The sequence below is a fragment of the Neocloeon triangulifer genome, unplaced genomic scaffold (assembly GCF_031216515.1).
Source record: "Neocloeon triangulifer isolate White Clay Creek 2 clone unplaced genomic scaffold, ASM3121651v1 ptg000017l, whole genome shotgun sequence".
Taxonomy (NCBI): domain Eukaryota; kingdom Metazoa; phylum Arthropoda; class Insecta; order Ephemeroptera; family Baetidae; genus Neocloeon; species Neocloeon triangulifer.
The window spans coordinates 6,685,704-6,711,274 of record NW_026775559.1 but is presented as its reverse complement, the minus strand read 5'-3'; the positions used below and the strand labels follow the sequence as shown (position 1 = coordinate 6,711,274).

General features: G+C 36.2%; 2 protein-coding genes across 2 annotated transcripts in view; one reads left to right on the top strand and one right to left on the bottom strand.

Annotated features, from left to right (window-relative positions):
- LOC132203279 (retinal homeobox protein Rx1-like) overlaps positions 1-22,305 on the bottom strand; it is a 35,264-nt gene extending 12,959 nt beyond the window's left edge. Inside the window, exons 1-2 of the mRNA XM_059630937.1 lie at positions 21,996-22,305; positions 9,103-9,434 (exon numbers count right to left, since the gene is read on the bottom strand). Coding sequence (XP_059486920.1) covers positions 9,103-9,434; positions 21,996-22,236 — 573 coding nt within the window. The 5' untranslated portion in view covers positions 22,237-22,305. The remainder of the gene's footprint in view (positions 1-9,102; positions 9,435-21,995) is intronic.
- Positions 1-25,571, top strand: part of LOC132202974 (homeobox protein orthopedia-like) — a 123,216-nt gene that overhangs the window by 34,177 nt on the left and 63,468 nt on the right. The gene's annotated exons all lie outside the window — the stretch shown is intronic.

Sequence of the window (25,571 nt, the reverse complement as noted above, 5' to 3'; positions counted from 1 at the left end):
GATCGCGGCAATTTGGCCAAACCAGGGTGCTCAACGGGAGCAGAAAAATGGGCTGTCAGAAATTTTTGTCTTCGTGTGTGCTGATACAGACAAAGGGTGCAAACTCTTTGGAAAAAAAAGGAGGAAGTTACGTTTTTATAGAATAAGAGGATGGTTTATATATTAAAAAAGTCGGTAAAAAATGTCTTATTTCAAACAGCCCGATTATGAACTTAATTTTAGTTTGAGAAGTGAGCAATCATATGAAATTAATATACATTTACAATTAAACTCCTGAATAAAATTGTTTGTAATACAAAAATTATCAAAATAATTATGCAAATACATTTCTCTCTGCTCAAAACTAAAAATTTATGTGAATTTTTTTAATTTCTTTTTCATATTTTTTGTCCTTTTGAAGATAACAAAAGGGTTCATTATGTTCCGTTAAATTTATTATTTTGTTACTTTATTTTCTTAACAAAGGTACAGGGGACATTTTTTAAATTATGCGTTATTTAATTTAATACTAATTAAATTAAATTTTATGTTGGAAGACAATATAAGAATACACGTATATAAAAATTAATTTTCCAGAATTCTACGGTGAATAAATCATGACAACAGAGAATTTACCAGCAGTTGGGTAAAAGAAAACATTTCACTTTGATTTAAAAAGCGTTTTTGCCAGCGTGTTTGTTTGTTGATTAAATAAAGTTAGCACTGTTTTTAGGCGCGTGGTGCAAAATTTTCGCAAACAAAGTCGCCACGCGGCCCTTTTGTGCTGTGTGTGCGTTCACTACAGAAAACAAAACGCTCCTCAAAAGAATTTCCAGTGTATGAAAAGCGAGCGAACACTTTTTGTGCCGCCGCTGCTGAATTTCAAATCCCTAGTTGGCACAATTAAAAATAATCAAATTCCACGCCGTTTTTTTTTTTTTTTACACAAAAGATGATTTGTCCAAAATGAAAAGCCGACGTTTTATTAATTTTTCAACCGAAAATGCCAAAAAATCTAACAGTACGTTCGAATTGAATTGCGTGTTGATTAAATTCAGTTTGTTTTTGACGCGCGCGTCTCCCGCCAATTAAAGCTCCATTTGCGCGGCTTAACTTTGGCGGCGGTGGCGAAATCAATTAGCAGTATGCAAATTTTTTAATTAAAAATTCGAGCCGTGGCGTGGCGGAAAGTGGCAAACGAAGTTCATCAGTGCCGGCAGCCAATATACCACTCATCTGAAATTATAATTTGCTCCCCCGCTTTAGCTCGCTCTCGTTGCCGGGCGATGAAATTTTCTCTGCTGCTGGCAATCAAGCGGCCGCCAAATAAACCCGCCGCTTCTTCAGACGATCGACGTGTGCGAGAGAGAATTAAGTAAGAAGAAGCGAAGCAATCAAGGAGCGGCTCAAGACTGGGGCCCCAGCAAGCGAGGGATACACTTTTTAATTAATCCTCTCTTAACTAATCCCGACCAGCCGGGTCTTGAGCAATTTCGCTTTTAATTAAGTGTTAAAAATGATAAGCAGGTTAGCACTCAATCAGCGCGATTACTAATTAAAACTTTTAATTGAAGTTTATGGCGTTGCATTTTCTTTCCCTGCTATTCGATAAGCATCGCATTCGGTATCATGTAAATTGATCAAAGTCATTCTATATCAATCTAACTTGAACGCGCTCAAAACTATTAGCTTAATAAACATAAGCTCCCGAGTAACTTCCTTCAAGTTGAAAGTATATAATATTTCTGATTAACTTGTTCAGAGTGCCAAAATAGCAAAGAATGAAATTTGGCGGGGATAAAATAACTTTGTTTTAAAATAATCGAAAAGAATAAGATAAATTATCAAGATAAATTTAAATGAATATCTTAAATTTCGTGTACCAAGAAAATTCATAATCGTTTTTTTCTAATCAGAAGTTTTTTATGCTTTTTAGTAACAAATTGCAAATAATATAGTTAATGCCACAATATTTTTTTATAACATATTTATCAAAGCATTGTTGATTAAATTTATAATTAAAGTTGTTAGAATTTCCTTTCATGAAAATGTTTTTTTGATTCCAAAAACCACTAAATGTACTTATGAAAAGTTAAAAGCAAAATCAGTTTAAAAAAATCCTCAAAATTTTTTCTAAACGAGCCTAAATAAGGGTTCATTTTTTTACTATATTGTAATGCATCACGCAATAAATTTGGGTAATAGGCTCATTTCGTGATGTATTAAGTTTTAAAATTTCGTGTGTGCGCCATGAAAGGCCAACTTTAACTCTCTGATAATTGCACCATGATTGCATGGAGCATGTTTCAGAGCATTACACTGATGTCTAAGTAAACTCTATAACACACACGATTTACTTTTTGCTTCATAATTGGTCCCATTCCGTGATATGCCTGCTCTTTTAAACAATTTCGGAAACATACTTTTAACTTTGCGTAATTGCTTTTTGCTCCAAGTTCAGGTTGAAAACACAAATTTTATCTGGAAATCGCTTTTTTTTCTAAAACAATACGACCTCTAAGAGCATTAATAATTTTGGCGACAAAATCTCCAGCCGAGAAATTTGTCACTGCGGCTCGAGCTCTTTACGACGAGTTCATGACAACACGCAGTTTTTCGCGTTTAAAATAACTCGTGGCGAAATTTCTTTACTCAGTGACAAAGAACAAGGCGCAAACGGACACAGAATTTTCGTGTAGACAAACTGCTGCAAATAAAACACGCGGCCAGACACGCAAGCTCCCCGAGTGTGTGCGAACGGATTTACATAACTCGTTTTGGTAATGTGAATTGTAAGAGCATTGAACAAGGAGGTGTGCAACTGAATTTTGAAAATTTAAATTACAATTAAAAAGTTCAATATTCTATATGTGATGAAGATGACTTGCATAGACTGTCTTTCAAAAGTCTCAACAAAGCCAATTTTGCTATGTACTTATTTTATGTATACACATTTATTTATGTTGTTTGTAAATGATTATTTTTATTATTTGTTTAATTGCTTTAAATCTGTAAAGGAAATAATTTATGAAAGATATTAAATCACTGTTCTTTATTCAAGATATAACTGAAGAATAAAAACCTTTCAAAACTGTTAATTATAATATGTATGCTTTACTGCATAGTTTCTATTTAATAAATTTTTAATGATATGCTAAAGTTAAACTATCAACATATTTTTATTAATTTTCAATTACTTAATATGCTCTATATCAAATAGGAACAATTTATTCCGAATGTATGTGGAATTATTGTTACAGAAACTCTACTCATATCATTTAACTAATCGATTTACAATAATAAAGTAAATGTCTCCAAAAATTTACTTGAGTCAATACTCTGAAATATACACCTTTTATTTTCTTTTTATTCCGTTTATATGCGTCCATTCAGTGCAAGCAGGGAATAAATTATTCACATGCACATTCTTTTTACAGCCCTTGTTAGACCAAGATGTGATGCGAGCTGAAGAACAAAGGGGCCGCGCACCGCTGCTGGAGTTTTTTCCTATTCTTTCCCTTTTCTCCCGTCTCTCTCAGCGGCAGCGTCTTTTTATTAGCGGTTAATTTGGCCTCTCTGCTGGATGTTTAATAATGTCAACTGTCTTTCCGCCTTCTCTCTGCTGATATTTGACGTTTCCGTAAACAGAGAGCGCCGCTTTTCTCTCCGAGCACAAATTGCCTGCGCTCCTCACCCTAAAAAATCCCGCTGCCTCGCGCCTAATCCGATTTCCTCGTTACGATTGCTGTCTCGGATTTTTGTTACTCACCCAATTTCCTCCTCCTTCGGCCGACTCGGAAGAAAAGCTTTCTTTATTTTTTTACAGACAAAACTGTCAGCGACAGTTGCACGCATTTCGAAAACAAACCTCCTGCTCGCTCTGCAGCAACAATTAAAATTATCTTGGAAAAAGCGCCAACTTTATCGCCCACTGCACTCTTTGTGTGTGATTAAGCGAGAAAAATACTCTGCGGCAGTAAAATATTAAGCAGCCACGCGCCCATAGCACCCCTTATCGAATTCCTCTCTCACCCACACCCACCCCTGCCAGAGAGCAAAAATGAAAACAAAAAAACGCTTGGCATGCGAACTCGTGAGCTTTTAAGAATTAATGTGCTCTGTTTACGATAATAAAGCAATAAACACCTTAACGGCCCTTTCACTCAAAAGGCGGAACAATTTTACGGCCTTTCGCTGTTTAAACAATGCACTTCCGGCGACTCTCGTTTCCATTTTTTTTCAGCCAAATTAATAAACTGGAGCCAAATAGGATTAAAAGCATAGCGATCGAGTCATGGCTGAAACGTTTGAATCCAAGTATAATTAAACTTAAAAGAAAAACGACCAAACAATTTGCAATGTTAAATACAAATTAAATTATCTCGGTGTGGCTTGAAAATAATTTTCATTTACATAGCTAATTAAAAAATCATGAACTGCAAGACTAAATTATTTAGTAAGAAACTAAAAGAGAACTTAAAATAAGTATAAACTCAAATTTCCTGAAATAAACTGAATTTTTCGCTTAATTATGACAAATGAGTAATAGTTTATGAAGTTCAGAGCAACTTAATTCACTTTTCAAGGTGGGGTCGCTTTCGTTGGCAGGGGTGCACGCCACTGGGCCCAGCCATGCATGACTTTCGCCGGCCGCTGCCGACCTATTTATTATATATAATACCTCCAGCTAATAATAATAATAATCATCGGAAGGGAATTAAATTAATCACTCGATCGTGTGCTGCTGCGAAGGGCAATATAAAAAAACGCCCCCACCTTTCTGCTACATATACGCATGTGTAATGCAGCGTCTCTCGCGCGTAATTAATAATCAATTTAATGAGGCATGAGTTATGATAACAATAACAGCAATCATCTCGCGTGTAGAATGATAATCGAATTTTATTGCTCAGAGCAGAACAGCTGCGCGTTCGCGGAATTTTCTCTCTCTATTTTTGATTCGCTTCACAGCTTTATTGAGGGCGCATAATCGAGTAACAAACGATTATTGCGCACGCCATCAAATATTATATTCACTCGTCTGGGGGTCGAATGCATATATGTGGCACGCATACAATGAAATAATAATAATAATCGCCGCGTGATTGCTGCAGCGCTGAACGATGAGTTTAAAAAGTTCCTCGGCAAATTGCGTTAATTCAAATGTGCTGTGCTGCCACTTGACGATCTCTCGGCGGAACCATTTGGCCGTGAGTGCGACAACAAATAAAGGGGTGCGTTTTATTTAATATGCAGTCATTTCAATGAGGGAAATATTAAAATTTGAAATGCTCATAATCGATTTGTCAATAGTCGATTGTTCATGTCTGTACGTAGAATAATCAGCATTATTTGGAGTACTTCAAAAGGAAATTACTCAAGATTGCTCAAATGTAAAGCGCAATTTCAAGTGAAAGTGGATGTGATTGTCCAAGAAAAGCATATTGACAGTCATTATTAAAATAGAGCTTGCCATATTAAGGGGCAAATAAGCCTTTGGATTTCCAAACAATTCAATCTTTATGTTTGTAATCAATTGATTCAAATAAAATCCATGCCACATATATTCAAAAATTGGCCTGAAAAAGCTGTTTGCATTCAACATTTTTTTAGAATTATTTTGCGGTTTATGACTTAAATTTATGATTTTTAAAAAGTTTGTTCTGAAATTAAATTAAATTTTCAATAATGTCGAATAAAAAATTTCATTTTACAATATTCTAGCGTAAAAAAATTTGGGATTTTGAAGCTAAATGAATTTAGCGTATTTGACTGACAAAGAATACATCATTCAATTTCAAACTTCTATTTTATATAACTATGATCTTCACTTGGATGAGCACAAATTTGAATATATTTTCTGTCTGAAATAATTCTAGATAATAGATAATTGTAATTAGATACAATATGTCACTGCACTTGAAAGTAATAATTAAATCTAAATTCCAAAGTGATAATGATGAATACATTGTAAATATTTAATGAATCCAAATAATTATTTTATGTTTAAAGTAATAAAATTGACTTATGCATTTAAGTTGGAAACGGCATGGAAAATTTTAAATAAGTATAAATTATCAATAATAATTCTATATTTTATAAAATAAATAAATATACATAATTTTTAAAGCAATTATATTACCACTTGAAAATATTCAAATTTTTTTAAATTTTTATTTTTAATGCTGTTGCTAACAATTCTTTAATTCACACATAACATCTTCCCAATTTTTCATCAGCAGCTCAAGTATGCATGGCAATAAAAGAAACGGGGAATCCAATTTCACTTTTAAACGGCAGCGAACATTTCCGGCTCTGGAAAGAACAGCCAGCGGGAGTCGTGCTCGTTATTAAATTATTAGCCCCGGCCCAGGAGTCACGCGAGCAAGTTAGCAGGGCGGATTTATTGTTTGGTTTTCGGCGGGCGATATTTACGGCGGGCACTTGTCGGTAACGTTGTGTGCATTTTCATTTGTGTTCCGTGTCACCACACTCGGGAGAAAAATTCGCCGTATAAATTCAGTGAACGCGCGCGGACAAATAAATTGAACTATCATCGTGTATCATGTAAAAGCGTAATAACAATCGTGCATAGTGTTCACGTGAGTGCCACCGTCGTGTGTGTGTATTTATATATTCTTGAATGCCGTTATTATCTGAGAGGGCGAATTATTTTTTGATGAACGGCCGCCGAAGCTTTCTGTAGACCATATTTTTGTGCACGGCGTTTCGTGCACTGCAAACCAACTTGGAGGTATTCGTCTTCCTTTCTGAACGAGGAAACCGTCCCACATTATAATACGGACAGTTATGAAAGAGGACTAATTGAATAATGCCTTCCGTTCAGATTTTTTAATGCACAATTTTTTTGTATAAATAAAGACACATACTCACGCAATGGTTTTTAATGATTGTTTTAAAATTTTCCATTTTTACTACAATTACCAAAATTAAACATTTTTAATTTGAAATATATATGGAGCGATATGGAGGATGTTCCTATGCTAAGTTAGCACCAGCAAATCCCATAAGCAAGTTAGCATTCCCCAATATATACAATTAGTCAAGATAAAAAAAAGTTATGGACACAACTAATTATTGTTTGTTCAAAAGCTGGATGGATGTAATGAGGATTATGACATTTATAATGTACTGCATTAATTAAGTGAGATATTTTACTGAAAACATTAGTCATTTCATTGTTTTGGTTTGAGCATTTTCTTTTATTTCAACATCTTAGCTACTGATTTTGATACTGTTAATAAATAAATAACTCAGAATTTATTCAAATCATTTTATATTTTGGAAATGAAGAAGTCCGGCTGTTCCTCGTTGCAAAAATTGTTTTTTATTCAAAAACAAAAGGCTCTTTTGAATAATAATAAAAAAAACCTATTTTTGCAACGAGGAACTTCTTCATTTCCATGATCATCTACTCGAGTGTCAACTTCTGCAAACAAATCGTTTCATTTTATATCGTTCATAATTTCACGTGTGCTTTAATATTCATTTGTATAATGAAAAACACTTTTGAACTGAGTTGTTTCAAAGTTGGAATATTATCGTTCCAAGCAATTAATTATGGATATCAATTGTGAGATGGTCAATAGCGTGAATTTTTTATACGCGAATTTTATAAAATTAGGCAGCGTGTTCTACACTTTTGTTATGCGGGTTGCGTTTCCACAAATATTTAGTGTTAGATTTTGTTGTAAACTTATAAATACTTTTTAAAATCCATTTCTTTTAAGAAAATTGAAATTAAATCTCTCAAAATTCTTCGGTGAGCACCACAAGAATATATTAGTTTTTTTGTGTAAAATCATTTTAAACTTTCCTTTGTCGAAACAGAAAGCAAATTTTCTTGATGCCCTCCTCCACTCTCTTAATTTTTCTTTTTGGGGGAGCTTTGAAAATTTCCACAACAAAAGATGCGGTGTGAATTGGCCGTGTCGGGGGCCAAGGAAATATTCGCGTCCGAAATGCAATCAAAAAGTTTGGTCGGCCGCAACGAGGCGCAATTTATGGCTCCCCAGAGTGGCGGCGGCAGCGTCAACGCAGCCAGATCTCTGCTTCTTTCGCAACAATGAACCAATAAGCGGGCGCGGCGAAAGAAGAGGCCACGAGGTCTGCCTTGTTAACTCCAATTCAAGTCGTGAAAATTTGATTTGTCGGCAGTGGCGGGAGCGCCGAGCAGAAAAGCTGCAAAGATGGCGGCCGCCTGCTTTTCCGTCCACACGTACGCAGACCAGTTTTGCACCCCGGCATTTCAATTTCGAGCCCCTTTTGTCGCCACATCAGGCGCGAACACACAAAGAGAAAAAGAAGAAAAACGCCGGAATAAGAATGGCGCGCCAAATTGATTCAATCTCGCGCTTTCTTCCTCATACACACTCGACTTTTCCGCCCTTTCGCGACCTGTCACGCCTGCTTTTTCCCAATTTCCGCCGCGACAAACGCAGCTCTTGAATAAATATGAGTTTTCTTGGGAACGAACATGTGTCAATAAATACATGAAAATAAATCGAAACCGGAATGCTTTTAGAGCGAGTTGTGAGCGAGCGCGAGGTTTAATTCGACCCTCGTTAGGCCAATTAAACCGAAAGTGTGCAACTTTGCGAGCGCTCAAGCTCTCGTAGTCTCGTAGTAGAGCAATAATTAAGGAGCAATTAGTGCAAGGGGCGCTGTGGAAATTTCACCGCCGCGTGTGATTCGATTAGGCGTGCACGCTCTCGTCACGAGATGTGCGCCTGCGAACGGCAGTCGGTGCCAAAAAGCTGCGAGGCCAGTTCGTGATGTTTATACATACAAAGGGTGCGATCAAAACGCAACCCCTTTTGTGTTTTGAAATTTTACCTAAAGATTTATTTAATTTAATTAATTTGCATAGACAATTGAGTGTAAAAATGGTTACGCACTATCAGTCTATAATTATTTATTTTTGCAATTATAATCCTAATGGCATATTTTAATTTTGTAATAATAATCTTTGCTTAATTTAATATGTTTTTTATTGTGATTTTAGTCATTTCCCAATTTTTCAAACTGCTAAAATTTAAAAATTATATGTTTAACCAAAATTTTGAATATTATTTAAATTGAATTTTGCCATTTCTGACTTACCTGGACTCTCACTTCCGGCAAGTTGACTTTCATTGCGAGCTCCTCCCTGCTGTAGACGTCAGGGTAGTGCGATTTCTCGAAGGCCCTCTCCAGTTCGTGCAGCTGATAGGTGGTGAAGGTGGTGCGGTTGCGGCGGTGCTTTTTCTTCGGTTCCCCGCTGTCCGGCGACAAAGGTCCTCCAGGTAGTGACCCTCCTGCTCCCGGAGTGCCCGCCCGACCTGAAGCCGGACTCGTCGCTCGGCTCTCGTCATCCTCGTCGTCGCTGCTGCGCGTCCCGTGGTCGCCCAGCAGCCGGCCGACGCCACCACCGTCCTCAGAGTTGCTCGTTTCACCTTTAAACACAAAATATTCTTACTTAACAAAGATTCATATTTTAATATTTATACAAACATTAAATTATAATTTATTTTTAGTTTTATTAGTAGTGATTTGTAAATTTTAAATGTTTAAATCAATTTATTTTCAATAAAATTTATGTTTGAACATAATTACAATGATATTGCAGCCTAAAAATATTGATAATTAACAATATATTTTGTTATATTTATAATTAATTGTAAGTGTAGTACTCAAGACTGATGTTAAATTTAAATTGTAAAAGTAACATAGCATGGCGTCTTTTTCCCATTGATACAGTTGTTCATAAAGTTCATCATATTCATATAGTTGTAAAATGCATTCGTAAAATTATTGCCATCAAATGATAATAAAATAGATATTTGTGCGTGACTAAGTTTCAAATGTGCCAGACAGAATGCATTAAACGCACCCTTCGTGCGTAGTAAATTAACTGCACCGTGAAATAAAAAAACAAAATGCATTTGCGCACGAGTGACAAAACTTGCGTTTTTCTCCTGACGTTTCTATTAGTGTCTAATTTACAACAGGAAGCGCTGCGTCGGAAATTTACATAAAACGCGATCGCAGACGAATGTAAACAAGGAAGTTTTTTGGTGCTATAGTTGGAGAGTTGGTTTTGCTGCTGGAATGATTCAGAGTGCTGCGACATGACAAGTCTATCGCCGATAATCGGATCACCCGTCGAAATCCGCTCTCAAGGATTTTCATTCCAGAGAGACACGCATGTGTATTTCTTTCCAACTCTCTTCGGCGTTTCTCCACTTAAGTGAGTTTTATCAACATCATTTACAAGACAAGCTTGTGAGAGAGGAGAAAAATTTATATATAAAGTGGCTTAGCCGAGAAAAACAAGTGATTCTACAACATCATTAGCTGCCGGCGCGTTATAATAATAAGCAGGCAGATATAGAGAAGAATATATTTTTCGACTTAATTGGCGCTGAGCATGCTATTAAGAGCGCGGGCGAGGCCAAGCGAGAAATTAATCTCATCTCTTGCGTATAGGGAAAAGGTGCAGCCAAAGTCAGAGCAACGCCTGCGATTCAAAAAATGCCACTATGATTTATCATTTTTAATTTTATTTTTTGTAATCATGTTAATGAAATGCAACTTCTGTTATAATAAAAAAAATCTATGAGGGTGATTTCAATGTCGTTATAATAATACAACAAATAAAAAAATTTCCAAATAAAGAGTTGGTTTTTCCATTTTTTTTTTTTTTTTTTTCAATTTTGCGTATCTCTCAATGCAATTAAAGTTTCTTAATAATCAACCAAATGTTATTTAGGTTATTTAATTAATTAAATAAAAAAAACCGTATCTAAAGTGCATAACTTTTAAAATGTTAATATAAAACTTAATTTGGCAAAGGGCGCTTAGTTTGCATTAGCATAAATTCGCTTGCTCACGACTGAAGAGGGCAGATGTCGACGACAAGAAAGCGCGCAAAAAATAATTATCGATTGTTTGGCGTGCACTAATTACACGCGGGGCAAAGTAGGCGTGAACGCGCGCCGCGTGCATAGCGTGAGATGTCAGTCAGTCTCGTTCTACTAGGTTCGCTCTCGCCGGCAATAAAACTGACAAGATTGCTGCTGTTTATTACTGAACCGCCGCCGCCGCCGCGGGTCGGACGGACGAGATGAGAGTTTTTATTAGCGGGCTCTAATTACCTCGCTCGACTCTTCCCTTCTACTATATCTAACGTGCACATACACAGCCGTAGTCCTGGCTGGGTAAACTAATAGACCGTCACACGTCAGATAAAAAGCAGTGGCTCTCCGGAAAGGAGTGGAGAAAGAAAACGCGGAAAAGGCCGACCGAGGGAAATAAAATAAGAGCTATAGACGCCAAGGTAAAAAGAACTTGCATGAAAAGGGGTGAAAGCAAGCCGGATTAAATTTACAGTGGTGGTGAGAAAGCAATTATTTTTAGTTCTCTATATACATATACAGAAAGGAGAGAAATACATTTTGACCATCACTATGGAACTGATAAAAATTCCACTGTTTTATTCCATTGTAAAAAATTCTAAACAGTTGTGAGTGTAATTAAAATGTAAAAATTTGTAAATCTCATAACTTAAATTTGAGAGGTTAAAATTTGCATCCTGTTTTAACCCAATATTTTGGCGAGAAAGTTCAAAATAAATAAAAGTAAAAATTTAAATTTACAATGCGTGTTCATCTCATAAAAAAATGTGTCATATTGCAATATGTGAAATCCAGAGTGCAAGCTTTAAATTAATATCAGCCTGAAAATAAAATTTTGTAAAAATTAATTTAAAAATTAAAATTTCTTCAATAGAAAACCAGCACTTATTGGGAACTTGTTGACGTTGGGGTTACTTGAATTCTCAATGACAATCAATAATAGATCAACCCTTCCTTTTAAAAGCTCTTCAGGTTTGATCAAATCTATATTGCGGGTCTTTTTGAAAATAGAGAGACCTCTTGAGACACTCTTGTGCGGAGAAAGGAAAATTCACACAGAGGCGGCAGGTGATTTGAACGGAAAACACAATTGTGTGCTTTCGAAGGGGCTGCCGGTGAAGCAAATATTGTGCCGAAAGAGTTTTCCGCCTGATTAGTTCGTCGAGAGCTGGCAACGTCAAAATCGGCGCGAGTTTTCCTTCTTACACCCCTCTGAATGCCGCGTGCAGTTTGTATAAACCCAACATAAACGTACATTCAAGTTGGACTTTTCAAAGGGTGGTTAGAACCGAACTCTATACTTTAGCACCGTTTATTGCTTTATCAGCGATGAAATTATGGGTTATTGGCGCTTGATTTTCGGTCGGTGGAAATCTGCACGACAGGCATTAGTAATTATCCGCCGGTCGTCAATTAGGAAAGACTGCTACATGCATATAAAAAAGCCATATTATGACGATAATGAAGCACCAATAAATTAACTTTGTTATCGTTGGAAATTATTTGTTGCGTGAGAGAAATCTCAAATAATTTATAATTATATTAAAAGAGGTTCATGTTTTTTTTTTTAACACGGTTGGAACTTGGTACTGTCTTTAATTAATTTCATTTGTATAGAAAATCATTCAAGATAGGTGTTAAATTAATTAAATTTACGCTCATGAGTGCCGTTAATTCATATAAAAAGGAGCAGGTAGTTAATAGGTGATTAAACGGCCTGATTATCACCTGTGAAATAATGTTTGGCAGGTTAAAGGTTAACCCAAAATTCGCTCCGGGAGAGATTGAAACTAAAAAGGCGCGGCGCTGAGAAGATTTTTCATGCCAACGGTCTTGAACTATAAAAATGCGCTCAGCATCACAGATCTCGATTAATTTTTAATTAGAGCTCGGCGTGATATTTTTTGCTGCACACTAAAAAGAAAAGGGTTTGCGATGATGTTGAAAAGATGAATTAACCTAAACCTACAAATACTAATTAGCGCGGTGCAAATTAAATATAAGACAGGCCACACCTGTGCACCGTCTGAATTCCTCAGCCGCATATTAATTACTCTCGAGGTGAGATTGTTTTTTGCGCGTAATCACCTGGCAATTGTTTTCTGTTGCCTCGCGCGTGGGCTAATTGGACGCATTCAGCATTATTTTAATCACGCCGCGATTAAATCTCTCTTCAGAGAGAGATGCGTGGTGCATGCGTCATTAATTAACCCTTCACACGTATATACGCAATTAAGCTGCGGGGAGAGCGAGCCAGACTGAATAGAAGGCTAATTCGTTGTTTTTCTTGGCTAATTCCCTGTCAGTGCCGATGATTTTGACTGATGGGCCCAGATCAACTCTTTTCACACCCCGCATACGCCCACCTCAAACTCATGCACACCGCCTGCGCCAAATCCCACGGACCGAGAGAGCAGCAAAATATTTTCGTTCTGACCCGAGAAAGGAGATTCTGCATGGGAAGGAGATAACTGCACTGCTTGTGATTAATCGATTTTTATACCTAAGAAAATCTAAAAATCAGCTATTTAATCAAATATTTATAAGCATAGCCTGTATAACGAAATATGTGAGCTCAATTATACTATGTAAAACAAAATTGAAACCGATTGAAAATTGAAATTAAAAAATATTAGAGACCGTGAAAAAGGCTTAAAACGTAACGAACTGTTGCACCAGATTTCACTAATTTGAACACGCGAAATGTGTGTTTAATTTGAAATATTTTGTGTAGAATTGATAAAAAGAAATTACAGCAAATAAATAATGTATTACTTCCAATAATTAGTATGTAATACGGAATCTTTTTACACTTAATTTTGGCATTATAAGCAGCAACATAAAAAAGTTTAGAGTATGCATAATTCTTTAAATAAACTTATAAGACATTTTATAAAATTTATTTTAAAATGTATACTCAATGAAAATGATGTAAATGTTAAAAGAATTTTAATATCATAAAATTAAATGTTCCATTTTTTTCTTTTTTAAAAATTAAAAAGAAAATTAAACAAGATTTTTTTATTAAGGAATGTATAAAAAGCTATATATAGTTAGTCTGGTAGAATGAGAGCAGTAAAAAATCACTAAGATCATAAATTTCAATCTGAAAACAAGGCGTCTGCAGGAGATGCAACAATTATAAAGTAATTATCGCCACGGCGCCGCGAGAGCCTAATTTTTTTCGTCGGCGCGCTCTCGTTAAGATGATGAACTGCCCTGTGCTCTCGCTTCATGTGAGATGCACGACGAGTGCTGTGTATAAATTCCTCGATCTGCTTACGGCGCAAATGATGCGTTGAATCCATCAAACTTCTTGTATGTAATCCGCGGCTGAATTATTATTAACGAACACCGCGAGTGGGAAGATGAGAAACACGTTATCGCGCCGCGCGGCCTCTTTGTCACGTGGTCATTAAGCAGCCTTTTAGAAAATATAAATCTCCGAATGCTAAACGCTGGCCGTCATAAACGAGCTGCTTATTAATCAACTCAAATAAGAAGCTTCAATTTGAGTATTAACTGTAAATTGATGAAATAGAAAATAATAATATTATAATGACAATACTGCGCAAGAATATATATGGTCTTTATTGAAAACTCAATTGAGTACAACTTTCAACTTACATCTTAGAAGGTTAAAATTAAGATTCACAATTTATTTTATCAGTTTGCGCGACAGGGTTTCCAAAGTTTTTCACTTATTTTTAGAATAGTCATTAATGCTAAGCACTCGGTGGTTGCACTCAGCCAGATGATATTGGGTGCATTTCTCACCGCATAGCAAACACACGCATGAATCACTTTCCTCGAAACACTGTTGGCGCTCGGAACTATTGCTACAGATTTGATTATGAAAGCCGTGCATGGCAAAGCGACAAAACACATGTCTTTTATCAAACAAGGGTTGTTTCCATACATCATTTCTCATTGCCGGCGTGTCATTGAATTTCACATTAAACCTATTTTCATGTTCAGAATTATAGCTCTCAAGGAACTTGACATAATTACCCGTCTCCGGGAGATCGTATTTTTCTTTCAAATCGGTAACAAACAATTTCTCATCGACTAATTTGTACACATAGGTGTTTTTGTTGTATTTTGAAACTCCCATTACTATCTTAAAATATCGAGATTTCACTTTTTCTAGTTCTTCAAAATCTTTTTCCCTGAGATGTTGCCAAATAATTTCAATACCGTAAGAGGCCATCGGGGCAAATTTCAAATTAAACAATTTTTTCGCACAATCAATAGACAATTTTCTCAAATCTCCATACATATTCATCGCAGTTAGCGCATTTTCCTTTCTCCGTGCAATATGTTCAGTGAAATCTCTACCTGATCTTTGGAAGTAAATTCCTAAGTATGGGAAGTTTTTTACATATTCTATTTCATGGCCGTCAATCACTATTTTATCGTCCTTTGCATATTTCCCCTTTCCTCCTGTTGTGAATTTCATCATTTTTGTTTTTGAATAGTTAGGTTTCAAATAGTTTTCTTTAGCATATTCTACAAATTTGTTCATGACTGCTTCAATTTTCTTAACATCGTTACTAATAAACACCATGTCATCTGCATAGAAATAAAAGTCTACTCCTTCGATTGTTTGAAATATTTTCACAATATCATAGATATATATGTTAAAGAGGAGGGGACTCGAATTCATTCCTTGCTTGAATCCATTTGACTCAACAAAAGGCTCAGATTGAGATATTCCATCATTAATACTAATAAAATCTAAGTCTAAAAATTCGGCCAGTAAACTCAATTCCGTTTTGGACAATTTCTTTTGATTTATAATTTTTTGCAGCAGTATTTTTCTATTTGACAAGTCAAATGCTTTTGTGAGATCAATAAAAATAGCATACATCTTTGTGCCTTTTTTATTAACGGTTTCGATAATTTTTGATTGCAATTTCTGTGCCGCCTCGAGAGTTGACTTGCCAGGCATGAAACCGTATTGCTCCTCGGGTATTATGTTTTTAAATTTTTCCATTATTCTCCTGCTCAGAATTTTGTCAAGTAGTTTACATAATGTGTTGCTGAGGCAAATTCCTCTATATGAGTTACAGTCATTAACACTTCCTTTATTTTTGTACAAAAGTTTCATTGTGGAATATTTCCATTGCTTCGGAATTTTTCCCAAGGTCAGACATTTATTGAAAAATTTGTTGAAAAGTGGAAGCATGAATTGAACAAGGGATTTAATATTTTCATTTGTAATGAGGTCTGGGCCAGGAGCCTTTTTGTTTTTCAGATTTTTCACTGCCCAGAGAATTTCCGCGTCGAAAATTGGTTCGCAGGAAATTTCTTCATCATAATGGTTTAAGAGCGATTTTAGGTTTAAACTATCATCTCCTTGAAAGTTTTCACAGTTGAGTATTTTTGTCATGTGTTTAATCCAGTCTTCGAGGTCAATGGGGTTTTGTATTTTATCAATTATTTCGACTGGCTGTTTTAGGAAGCGGTAAGCTTCTTGTTCTGCCTCAAATATTATTTTTTCTTCTTGTTTCTTATTAAATGTGAGTTTTTTACTTTTTAGCAGAATTTTGTAATCTTTCTTAACATCCAGCAGTCTTTTCAGTAGGAATTCATTTCTGAAATTTGACATTAGGAGTGAGTGATAGATATGAACAAGGTCCCTTCTTTTCAGAAAGCATTCGCAATCAAACCATGGTTTACTTATTCTATTATTTTTGCGAGGGACCTGTTTTGATTTTTGAACTATGTCCAGAATGTGTAGATAAAAGGCTTCAACATTGTCATTATCGATCAAAGTATTTAAATTGACATAGTCATTATTAACTAGGAATTCAAGTCTCTCTAAATCAATTTTATATACTGGTTTTGCTTTATTTTCAGAGATTTTTGGTTGCTGTGAAGTAGAGTTGGAAATTGAGGCGGCACATGTCACCGGGTGGTGTTTCTTTTCTATTTCTCCTTTCACTTGAAATTCTTTTTTAGAGACAAAGTGGTTAGCAAAGATCAGATCAATTACACTGCCTCTCCAACCCGGGTGACCGTGTGTTGGCAAATTTAGATCATTGAACAATGAGAATCCATTTTTCTCCATTTTTTCGGTTAAGTACTTAGTTTTGCAATCATAATTTGTGGTTAATTTTTCAACACGACAGTTGAAATCCCCGAGAAGCAGAACTGGTTTATTATTACAATTTCTAATTTTCAGTAGAGTCATTTCTAAGTTATCTGAGAATTCATCCAGGTCATAACTTGGATGGAAGTAACACAAAACAATCACTAATTTTTCAAAAATTTGGATCAATGCAAAATCCTTAACTTCAATAGTTTCTGTTCTTTTTCCATATTTAAATTCATTTTTGAAATAGATTGAAATTCCTTTCCTTGCCCTCCCGTTGCTGTTTATTTTATTTGCCAGCAAATTTATTGATCTAAATCCTTCAATGTTAAACTCTCTTTCAGCAAATGTTTCTACAAAAAGTAATAGATCATAAGTTTTGAAAAATTCAGTTTCAGGAATTAATTTTAATTTTGACTCTAATCCTTCTATATTCCAAAGCATAAGGTTAATTTCGGTGCTCTTTACCTCGCCAGATTGAGATCTGAGCCGCCGGGAAAAACCGGTTGAATGTCCTCAGGCGTATCTTCGTCCTTATTGTTGGTGGCCTGAATAGGGGTATTGGTTGTGGGAGTTGTGGTGGTCCTCGTGGTGCGGCCGTGTGGTTTAAAGGAGAGTAGGTGAATTGTGATTGGCTGGTTGCGGAATTCATCTAGTAGAAGTTGGTGGATGAAGCTAGCGTTGATGCCGTCCAGCCCGGAGCAGATTCTTGGCAGGGAGAGTTCAGTGACCTTGTGTTCCTCTGTGTATTTGGCCAGTCCTCGTACCATATCCCGGGCACCTTGGATGTGTCCGTCCGGGTCGTGATAGAGTTTCTGATTGGATCGTGGCTTAGACACACAGAAGAGCATGAGGGAACCGTCTGGCATCTTCTCGGGTGCAATGTAGCCAGGGGCAGCATTCGGATGTCGAAGGAGCAGCTGGGCAGGGTCGAAACGCCCTACATTCTTGGTGTGGAGAGCGAGGCCGGCGCCCAGGTTGAAATCTGCACCAGTAGCTTGCCCTTTCACGCCTTTGGCTCTCAGTAGGTCACCTGTTTCCTCGAGAATAGTGCAGCGGCTCTCTGGGTGGCGCTGGAGGCCTTTGTTTCCGATTTTCTTTACTTCCATTTGATATTTCATGTATTTAGGCGTGGATTTCGGAGCCGGGTTCGACCTTTTTGAGTTTTGTTGGCGCTGTTGTTGATGGGCTCCGACATGAGTTTGGGTGTTCCTTTGGTTAGGTTTCTTTGATTGGTCATGGTGGGGCAAATTGTTGGAGCGCCGTTTTGGCGTTACGATTTTCCAGTCATTGTCTGCGTCAACGGCCGCGTGTTGCGATTTCGTAGCGCCTTTTTCATTTTGATTTTCATCTCGAGTCTGATTGGGGGTTTCAGAAGGGAGCTGCATTTGTGTGCCTGATACTCGCGCCACTGGAGTTTCAGAGCATGACCGATGGTGGTGCTGTTTCGGGGGCGTGTCACCTCCGAGAGACACGAGGGATGGGATTTCAGGTTCAGGTGGTCTTGATTTTGTTGGCAACATTGGAAAACCTTTAGATTGAAAACTTTTTTCATTTTGGGCAAAAATTTCCATTTCCATTTCAAAAACACGCTGTTTGAGGTACTCGATTTGGTAGTTGCAGTTTGCATGGAAACCGTACGGGTCCGGTTGTCTGGTAAAATGGCTATGGGAAGGCCCCTCCATGGTCCTCGGAGTTACCTGGTCCCTATAGCCCCGCATCATTGTTGAATTTGGCGTGCACCCTGAGCCGGTCCCAGGGCACGGAAACTTGTTGCTTACGTGAATTTTGAGGCCGGTGACTCTTCGTTGTGAAGTATGCCCATTAAGAAGTCACTGGGTCTGGTTTTTCCACCTAAAATCTGTCAAAAAGTGGCCCGGGCCACATACCTTGCTGTTGTTTTGGTCGGCGCTAAGAAAAAAGGGAATTTGAAAGAAAAATATGGTAGACAACCAAAGAGTTAATGAAATGAACAATACAATAAGTATACAAATTAATATAATTCAAGCATTACATAATTAAGAATAAATGTTTCATTCATCGTTTAGTATTAAGGATTACTAATAATAAAATTGAATGCAAACTACGCTCTTTTAAATCAGTTCTAGCTATGTAATCATATATAAAATTTAAAAATTTTCTTATAATCACATTATATTTATAGAACTTTGTTTGTAATATTTAATAAATAATAACAGTTTAATTAATACAAGAAATATTGAGGGTCAAATTTTCTTTAAAATTTGTCTATATTATTAATATTAATTATTCTTTTAAAAAATCAAAGATATAATAAAGTGTAAAATCAATTCAATATATATGGTAAATTAATTTTGTAATCTAAATTATAATTTAATATAACTATAACTTTCATTGTTTTTACAGAAATTTACTTATCATTTTATTTATTCGCCTTTTTGTTTTTCTTTCTGCCTGTTAGTCTTTATCTTACAATTTGAAAATTGATTGATTTTGTATTAATTGCAACTGCTTCGAGCGTATAGGCTGAAGCCCCGAGTTTTCTAGTGGAGCATTTTGTGAGCTGCTGCTGCGCTTTGATGAAATTACTAAAGCGAGGCGGTTGCGCCGCGAGCCGAGGGTGTTAACTCTAATAATATTTGATGGAGTCGAACGCTAATCAGCGCGGATGTGACGGGCCGACACTTTTCATCATCGCTTAAAAACCGCATCTCGCCCATTACCTGGCGCTGTTGCTAAATTCTATTAGGAAAACATCTCTCCCTACCAAAGCCGCGAACGAAAACTTATTCAACGGCTATCACGCCTGGCTCGGGTTGGTTTTGCCGATCGCTGCTTTTGATAACGCGCCAGCCGTGCACGAAAGACGCTAATTAACGCAACATTATTCATCACCCCTTTAACGAGAGCTATAGCGAAGGAGAGGCATTGTGTAGGAAAGCAACTCTGTGTTGCTCCCAATGAACGCGTGTTTAATTTATATAATATACAAATTGCTTTTAGACGGACAGGCGAAGGGGCACGACTTTCAGAGTAAATGGGCCTTAATTAATTAGCGTTGTAATCAAACCATTATTATGAAGCAGCTACTTCTACTTTCAGATCACGGCCCATGAAACATTGATTGAAAGTTTAATATGTGTATAGAATGTATTAGGCATCAATAGGCCAATAAATTTATACTTGTGCTAAAATTATAAAAATGAAAATGTGGTTAAATAAGAAATAATTACAATTTAAAGTGTTTATTTTTCATACTGGTTAAAACCATAATTTATATTAAATTTCATTTTTATGTATTCTTATTATATTAATTTTAGAGCAAAATTCAACAGCAACAAAAAATTAAAAATTAATGATCCATGTCAGGCTTTTATACAGAGAGCCAATGAAAACTGAGTATTGTTTTATGCAATTCTGATGATAGAAATTTGCGAAGGACGTCAGAAATTGAAATCAATAACAAAACAGAAATTTCATAAATTTTTTAATAGTTTAAATAATTCCTAATAATTCATTTTATTTAATATTATAATTGAAGTCTTTATTAGTTATCAAGGTAATTAAATATGGTGAGAAAATAATACAATATTTTTTGCTTATTGAGCATAATCATTTATCTGTCCATAATATAATTTTTTTTATATCTCAATGAAATTTTACTTCTTTATTGTTCTTATCATTGATTTTAATCTAAACGCGGTGCAAACAAAAATTTGATTGGGCCTCAAATTAATAGGGTGGCAGTTTTAATTAATTACAGCCGTTGCATTTTGTGGCCGTGAGCAAAAAGGAAATAATTTCATTTTTTTCCAGAGCTCTAAATAAAAGGAATCCATCAACGTCAAAAGATTGCGTTTGGTCTTTCTGGGAGAAAAACACTCAGCGTTGAATTAATGCGTTTTTGAAGGGCGACAATTAGCGCGCGGCCGAGGGAAAATTAAGCGCGGGCACGCGGCGAAAAGGGCTGCACGCATTTGATTGTTTAACGGGCGTCACGCACGCACTGGCCGCCACCACTGGCCCACACTCGAACGAGCATGCCAAACCGAATCTGTGTATGAATCATGGTGCAATTTATTTAAAAAAAGTGGTCGACGAATTTAAATTTTACATCGTCATAGAGCAACCCTTGATTTCATTCCTGAAATTGAAATTCCAGCGGGTATCAAATGAGACTTTCAGATTGAATCAGATTGAAAAAAAAAAAAAAATTATTTGCCTCATTAATTGTCAATCTTGCACAATATTTTCTTGTATGATATTGTTTTCGCTATACATTAGTTCATATGATAATTTTACAAATATTGTAAACCAAATGCTTTAAATAATGCAACCCTATTTTAAACTTTTGTGATATAAAGAAAATATTAAATATATAATTATATTTGTTAAATATTTTATATTTTTTTAATAATTTCAATTATATTTTTTTTTCTTTGTTTGTTCTATTCTATATTTTTTTAATTAATTTATTAAGTTGACAAAATGAAATAATATAATCAATATCTACATAGCAAAAGGAAAATAAATGGTAGAAAATTGAATTAGAAATAGAGATTATTCGCTCATACATATTAATTATCATAATTTGTTATATTATGGTCAGTTGATAAGATAATCAACTAAGAGTAGCAAATAACATTTTAAGGGGCAATCAATGAATATTTACGTTGGTTGAGATAGCTTTTGAATTTAAGAAAACACTATGTATATTATTGAAATTGCTTAAACTTTTATATGAACCTTAAAGTAGCGCAGCATATCTATATTATCATAATTTGAAATAGATCAATATAATAATAATATGTATTTTAATCACCAAACACAGACCAAACCGAAATAGACACCAAACTATCGGTTGACAATCTTTTCATTTAATACTAAAATTGTAACCATTCTTATAAAATTTCTCTGGAAGAATAATTGAAACTGATATAATTTCTATTTCAATAGGTTATCAAATTTTGCCTCAGTAAAAAAAGTATTATGCAAATATAATCAAATACAAAAAAATTACTCACCACTTGACTCATGTCCGAGGTCTCTCCTGACCATGACCCCTCCGTAGGGTGAGAGAAGGGCGTTGGCAGTGGAGGTGGCGACCAGGTGGTGCAGGGCAAGGCTGACGGGGGCCATGTGGCCTCTGCTGTGGTGGCCGACGGAGCCGCCGGGGCCGCCGCGGCTCAGGCCCAGGATGGCGTCGATGGTGTGCCTCGGCCCGGCAGACTTGCACGTGCTGTTGTTGTTGTCCGGAGCGTCCATGGCGCGCTACTGCAGCGACCTGCGAGCCAGGGCGCCCAGCCAAAGGAAGGGTTGCTGCGGCAGGATCGAGATTCGCGGCCGCTCTGGCTGTTGCAGAGGCGGGCGACGCCGCGCGGGCAGGGGCGGCCCGGCCCCTCGGCCAATCAGCGCCGCCCCCGGGGCCGCGATCGCGCACAACCGACACGCCTGCCTAACAGGATAACAACTCGGCCGCTTTTTTATTATATCGCGCGCACCTAAGCTTTATTAAATTTCTGCTGCGCTGACATCGGCTCACCTTCCTTTGTCCCTCGAAAATACACACCCCCGCGACGCTTATGCAACCCGCGCGTTGCTTTTTCAGCAAACATGCCCCGGCGACGCTCTAATTGAGCCGTCGCTCGCTCGCTCGCTTTCGGTTTGATTATCCGCTTCGATTTGACCGCGCGCTCACTGAACTGCCTATTCGATTCTGTTTGTGTTTGCGTCCTTTGATTCCCGCTGATTTGGCTGTTCCCGAATTTAGCCCTGATGAAACTTGTGTGCCACTGCCTTCCATCAATCAAATGCTGGCTTTTGAGGAGCACTGCGTTTATACAATTTGAAACTTCTAATTAAAGAGAGGCTCTCAGTTAGATTTTTTTTTTAATTTTCAAAGATTTTTTCAATCATTTTTGTGGTTCAGCCCCTGCAGATTGTTTTCAGGAACGATGCAACCTGCACAACATATTTGCCAAGGATGTTGCCTATATTCATGTTTTTCTTGTTTGTTTTTTCTTTTTAAGTTTTTTGATAAGCAGGTCACATTAGTTCAAAAGCTTGAAGAGCGATTTGACAGTGAAACCATCAAATCAGAGATCAAAGAACGGCAATTTAAATACAAAAAAAATATATTTAAGTGATAGTTTGGAATTAAATGCTTAATTAATATAATTATGAAAAAATGATTACATTGATTACCATACAAAACAGAAAATCATAAGAAATACCACAAATAAACAATTAATAATGGAATTTAATATATTTTACAGTTTCAGAAATTTAAAAACACTAAACTTTTAAAATGTAAATTAAAAAAGTTTTATTGTTATCTTTTATAAAGGAAGTCAAATTTATTTTCAACTACACTGAATTTTTCTTTATTAATTTAAATTAAAAATTAATGCATTTCGCTGTGCATTAAAACTTATAAAATATCTATCCGGAAACTTGATCTCTCGCCGCTTTTTAAAGTTTTTTAGCGTGTGATTGTGATTAATTATCCACCCGAGATGATAGAGATAGTCTGTTTCAAATATTAATTCAGCGGTTTAGTTTAAAATTTTTCTACTACATGCAAACCTCCTTTTCTTTCGGCATGGTTAAAATAACGAACGAAATAATATATCACAGGTAAAAAAGCAACACACTGCTCTGCTCTAATCTCTGATGTACCCTAATGAAATAAACACATTTTCGTGTACACAGCGCTGCCGCTAAGAGCGTTTTCCGATTAAATTTAGTACTTTCCCGGCCGTGGAGTTTTGTGCTATTGATAAATGTTTTTAATGGGCCTGCCTGCCCTTTTCGCTGCTGGACGCTTTTAATGTAGTTTAAATGATACACACGCGAGATAAGAGTGTAATTTCATACGCAATTATCGGATTTGCTGCGCCGGGTTTTATCTCTCGCCAGCCGTTTTGCTCGCTGCATGCAAGCAACCCTTTATTGGCAGCTGGGGACACGCTTGTTATTTTTCTATTAATATACTCTAATCACCAACAGGCCGCAGAGCAACTGAAAATAACTATTCTGTGTCATCCAAGCCAATTTTAATTAAAAAATATTAAAAATAATACCAATCATCATATTCATCATTATTTAAAATTTAAGACAACAAGAATAAATCACAAATTAAATTCATTCAAAATTTCCCAAGCAAAAAAAAAACTGAAGAAGAATATTTCCTACAATTTGCACTTTTCTTGTCAGCATTTTAATTTAAATTTAAACGAATTCTTTCTTTGTAATGGCGTGCACCTTTTGTGTTACTTTAACCCTTCACAGCTCTCGCTCTGCTCAATTATCCCCTTATCGCGGCCAGGATACAAAGAGCTCTTCTCGGTATTACGTGGTGAACACGGAGTGAAAGTAGAAAAACATTATTATTCTGCCAGCTCCGTGGGTCGCTCTTTTGTGCCTGTGGGTTGTTGGTTTTGTCTATTATGCGCGCGATGAGCGCAAGCAGGCAGAGAGAGCGACAAAAGGCTCGCGGATCAAAAGGAGACAATTCACGGCTAATCACGTTTTATTCTGTTTGATTGCACGCCAAATCCGTTTTGAAGTGTGCACGTCTCTGTATCTGCTCTAAAGCACAATTTGATGTGATACTCAAGGATGCAACTGTTATAAAAAAAATAATTAAAAAAGGAGTGTGTATCAAATAAGATATAAAGCACACATGCATGTGTACTCAAATGAAAATTATCAATCTTAATGCTTCTTCTTCACTAATCAAACACATGCAGGAGTGAGGAATTAAAACATAAAATGATGAACCATTAAGTTTGAATTTTTAAAAGATTAAAAATTAAAATCTGTTCAGCATTTATATTTATAATATAATTATTATGATGAATTATTATGTTTATGAATATTTTAGTTTGCACGATTAAATTACAATTATATGTGAAGATTTTTTTCGCAAATTAAAATTACGCTAAAAGTGTGGATATAAGTTTTTAGAATAGGCCAAATGCTATAGATATTATTTTCTTAATTTATTTTAAAGTAAAAAATTTACAGACACACAGCAATGCTCAAAATTTATATTTTAACATATCATTTTTACACTTCCTTTCTTTTAAAAGGCCACCAATTTTTCCAAGATAACACATTTTTGATAATTTTTATTTGTTTGTATAGTTTCATAGCATAGGGTTCTATTACTTGCTTTGAAGTTAATGCAATTTGTAAACACATTTAATTCCACTAAAAATAATTCACAATTTTGTAGATGAAAAAGTACATAAATTTTTTTCAGTAACTTTTTAGGGAAATCAACACATTTTTGACTGTTTGGCTGTTTGTATTTAATCAAAATTTGTGCTATTTGATGTCAATTAATTTCCTAACACCCTGTCAAGGGCAGGGAGTCGGGAATGAATTGTCTCAAGCGCTCCCACGCTCTGAGTTTCTTTTCCTTTCAAAAGTAAAGTGACCCCCGCTCTGCCGCAACCAGCACCCCGTACGCAATATTTACCCCCTCACGTCGACGTGCCACCGCCGGGGGCGCAGCAGTCCGCCGGCATCTCCTGTAAACCACGAGCTGTGCCCAGCCCAGAAACCCTGCTCTCAGCTGACCCTCTTCTGCATGC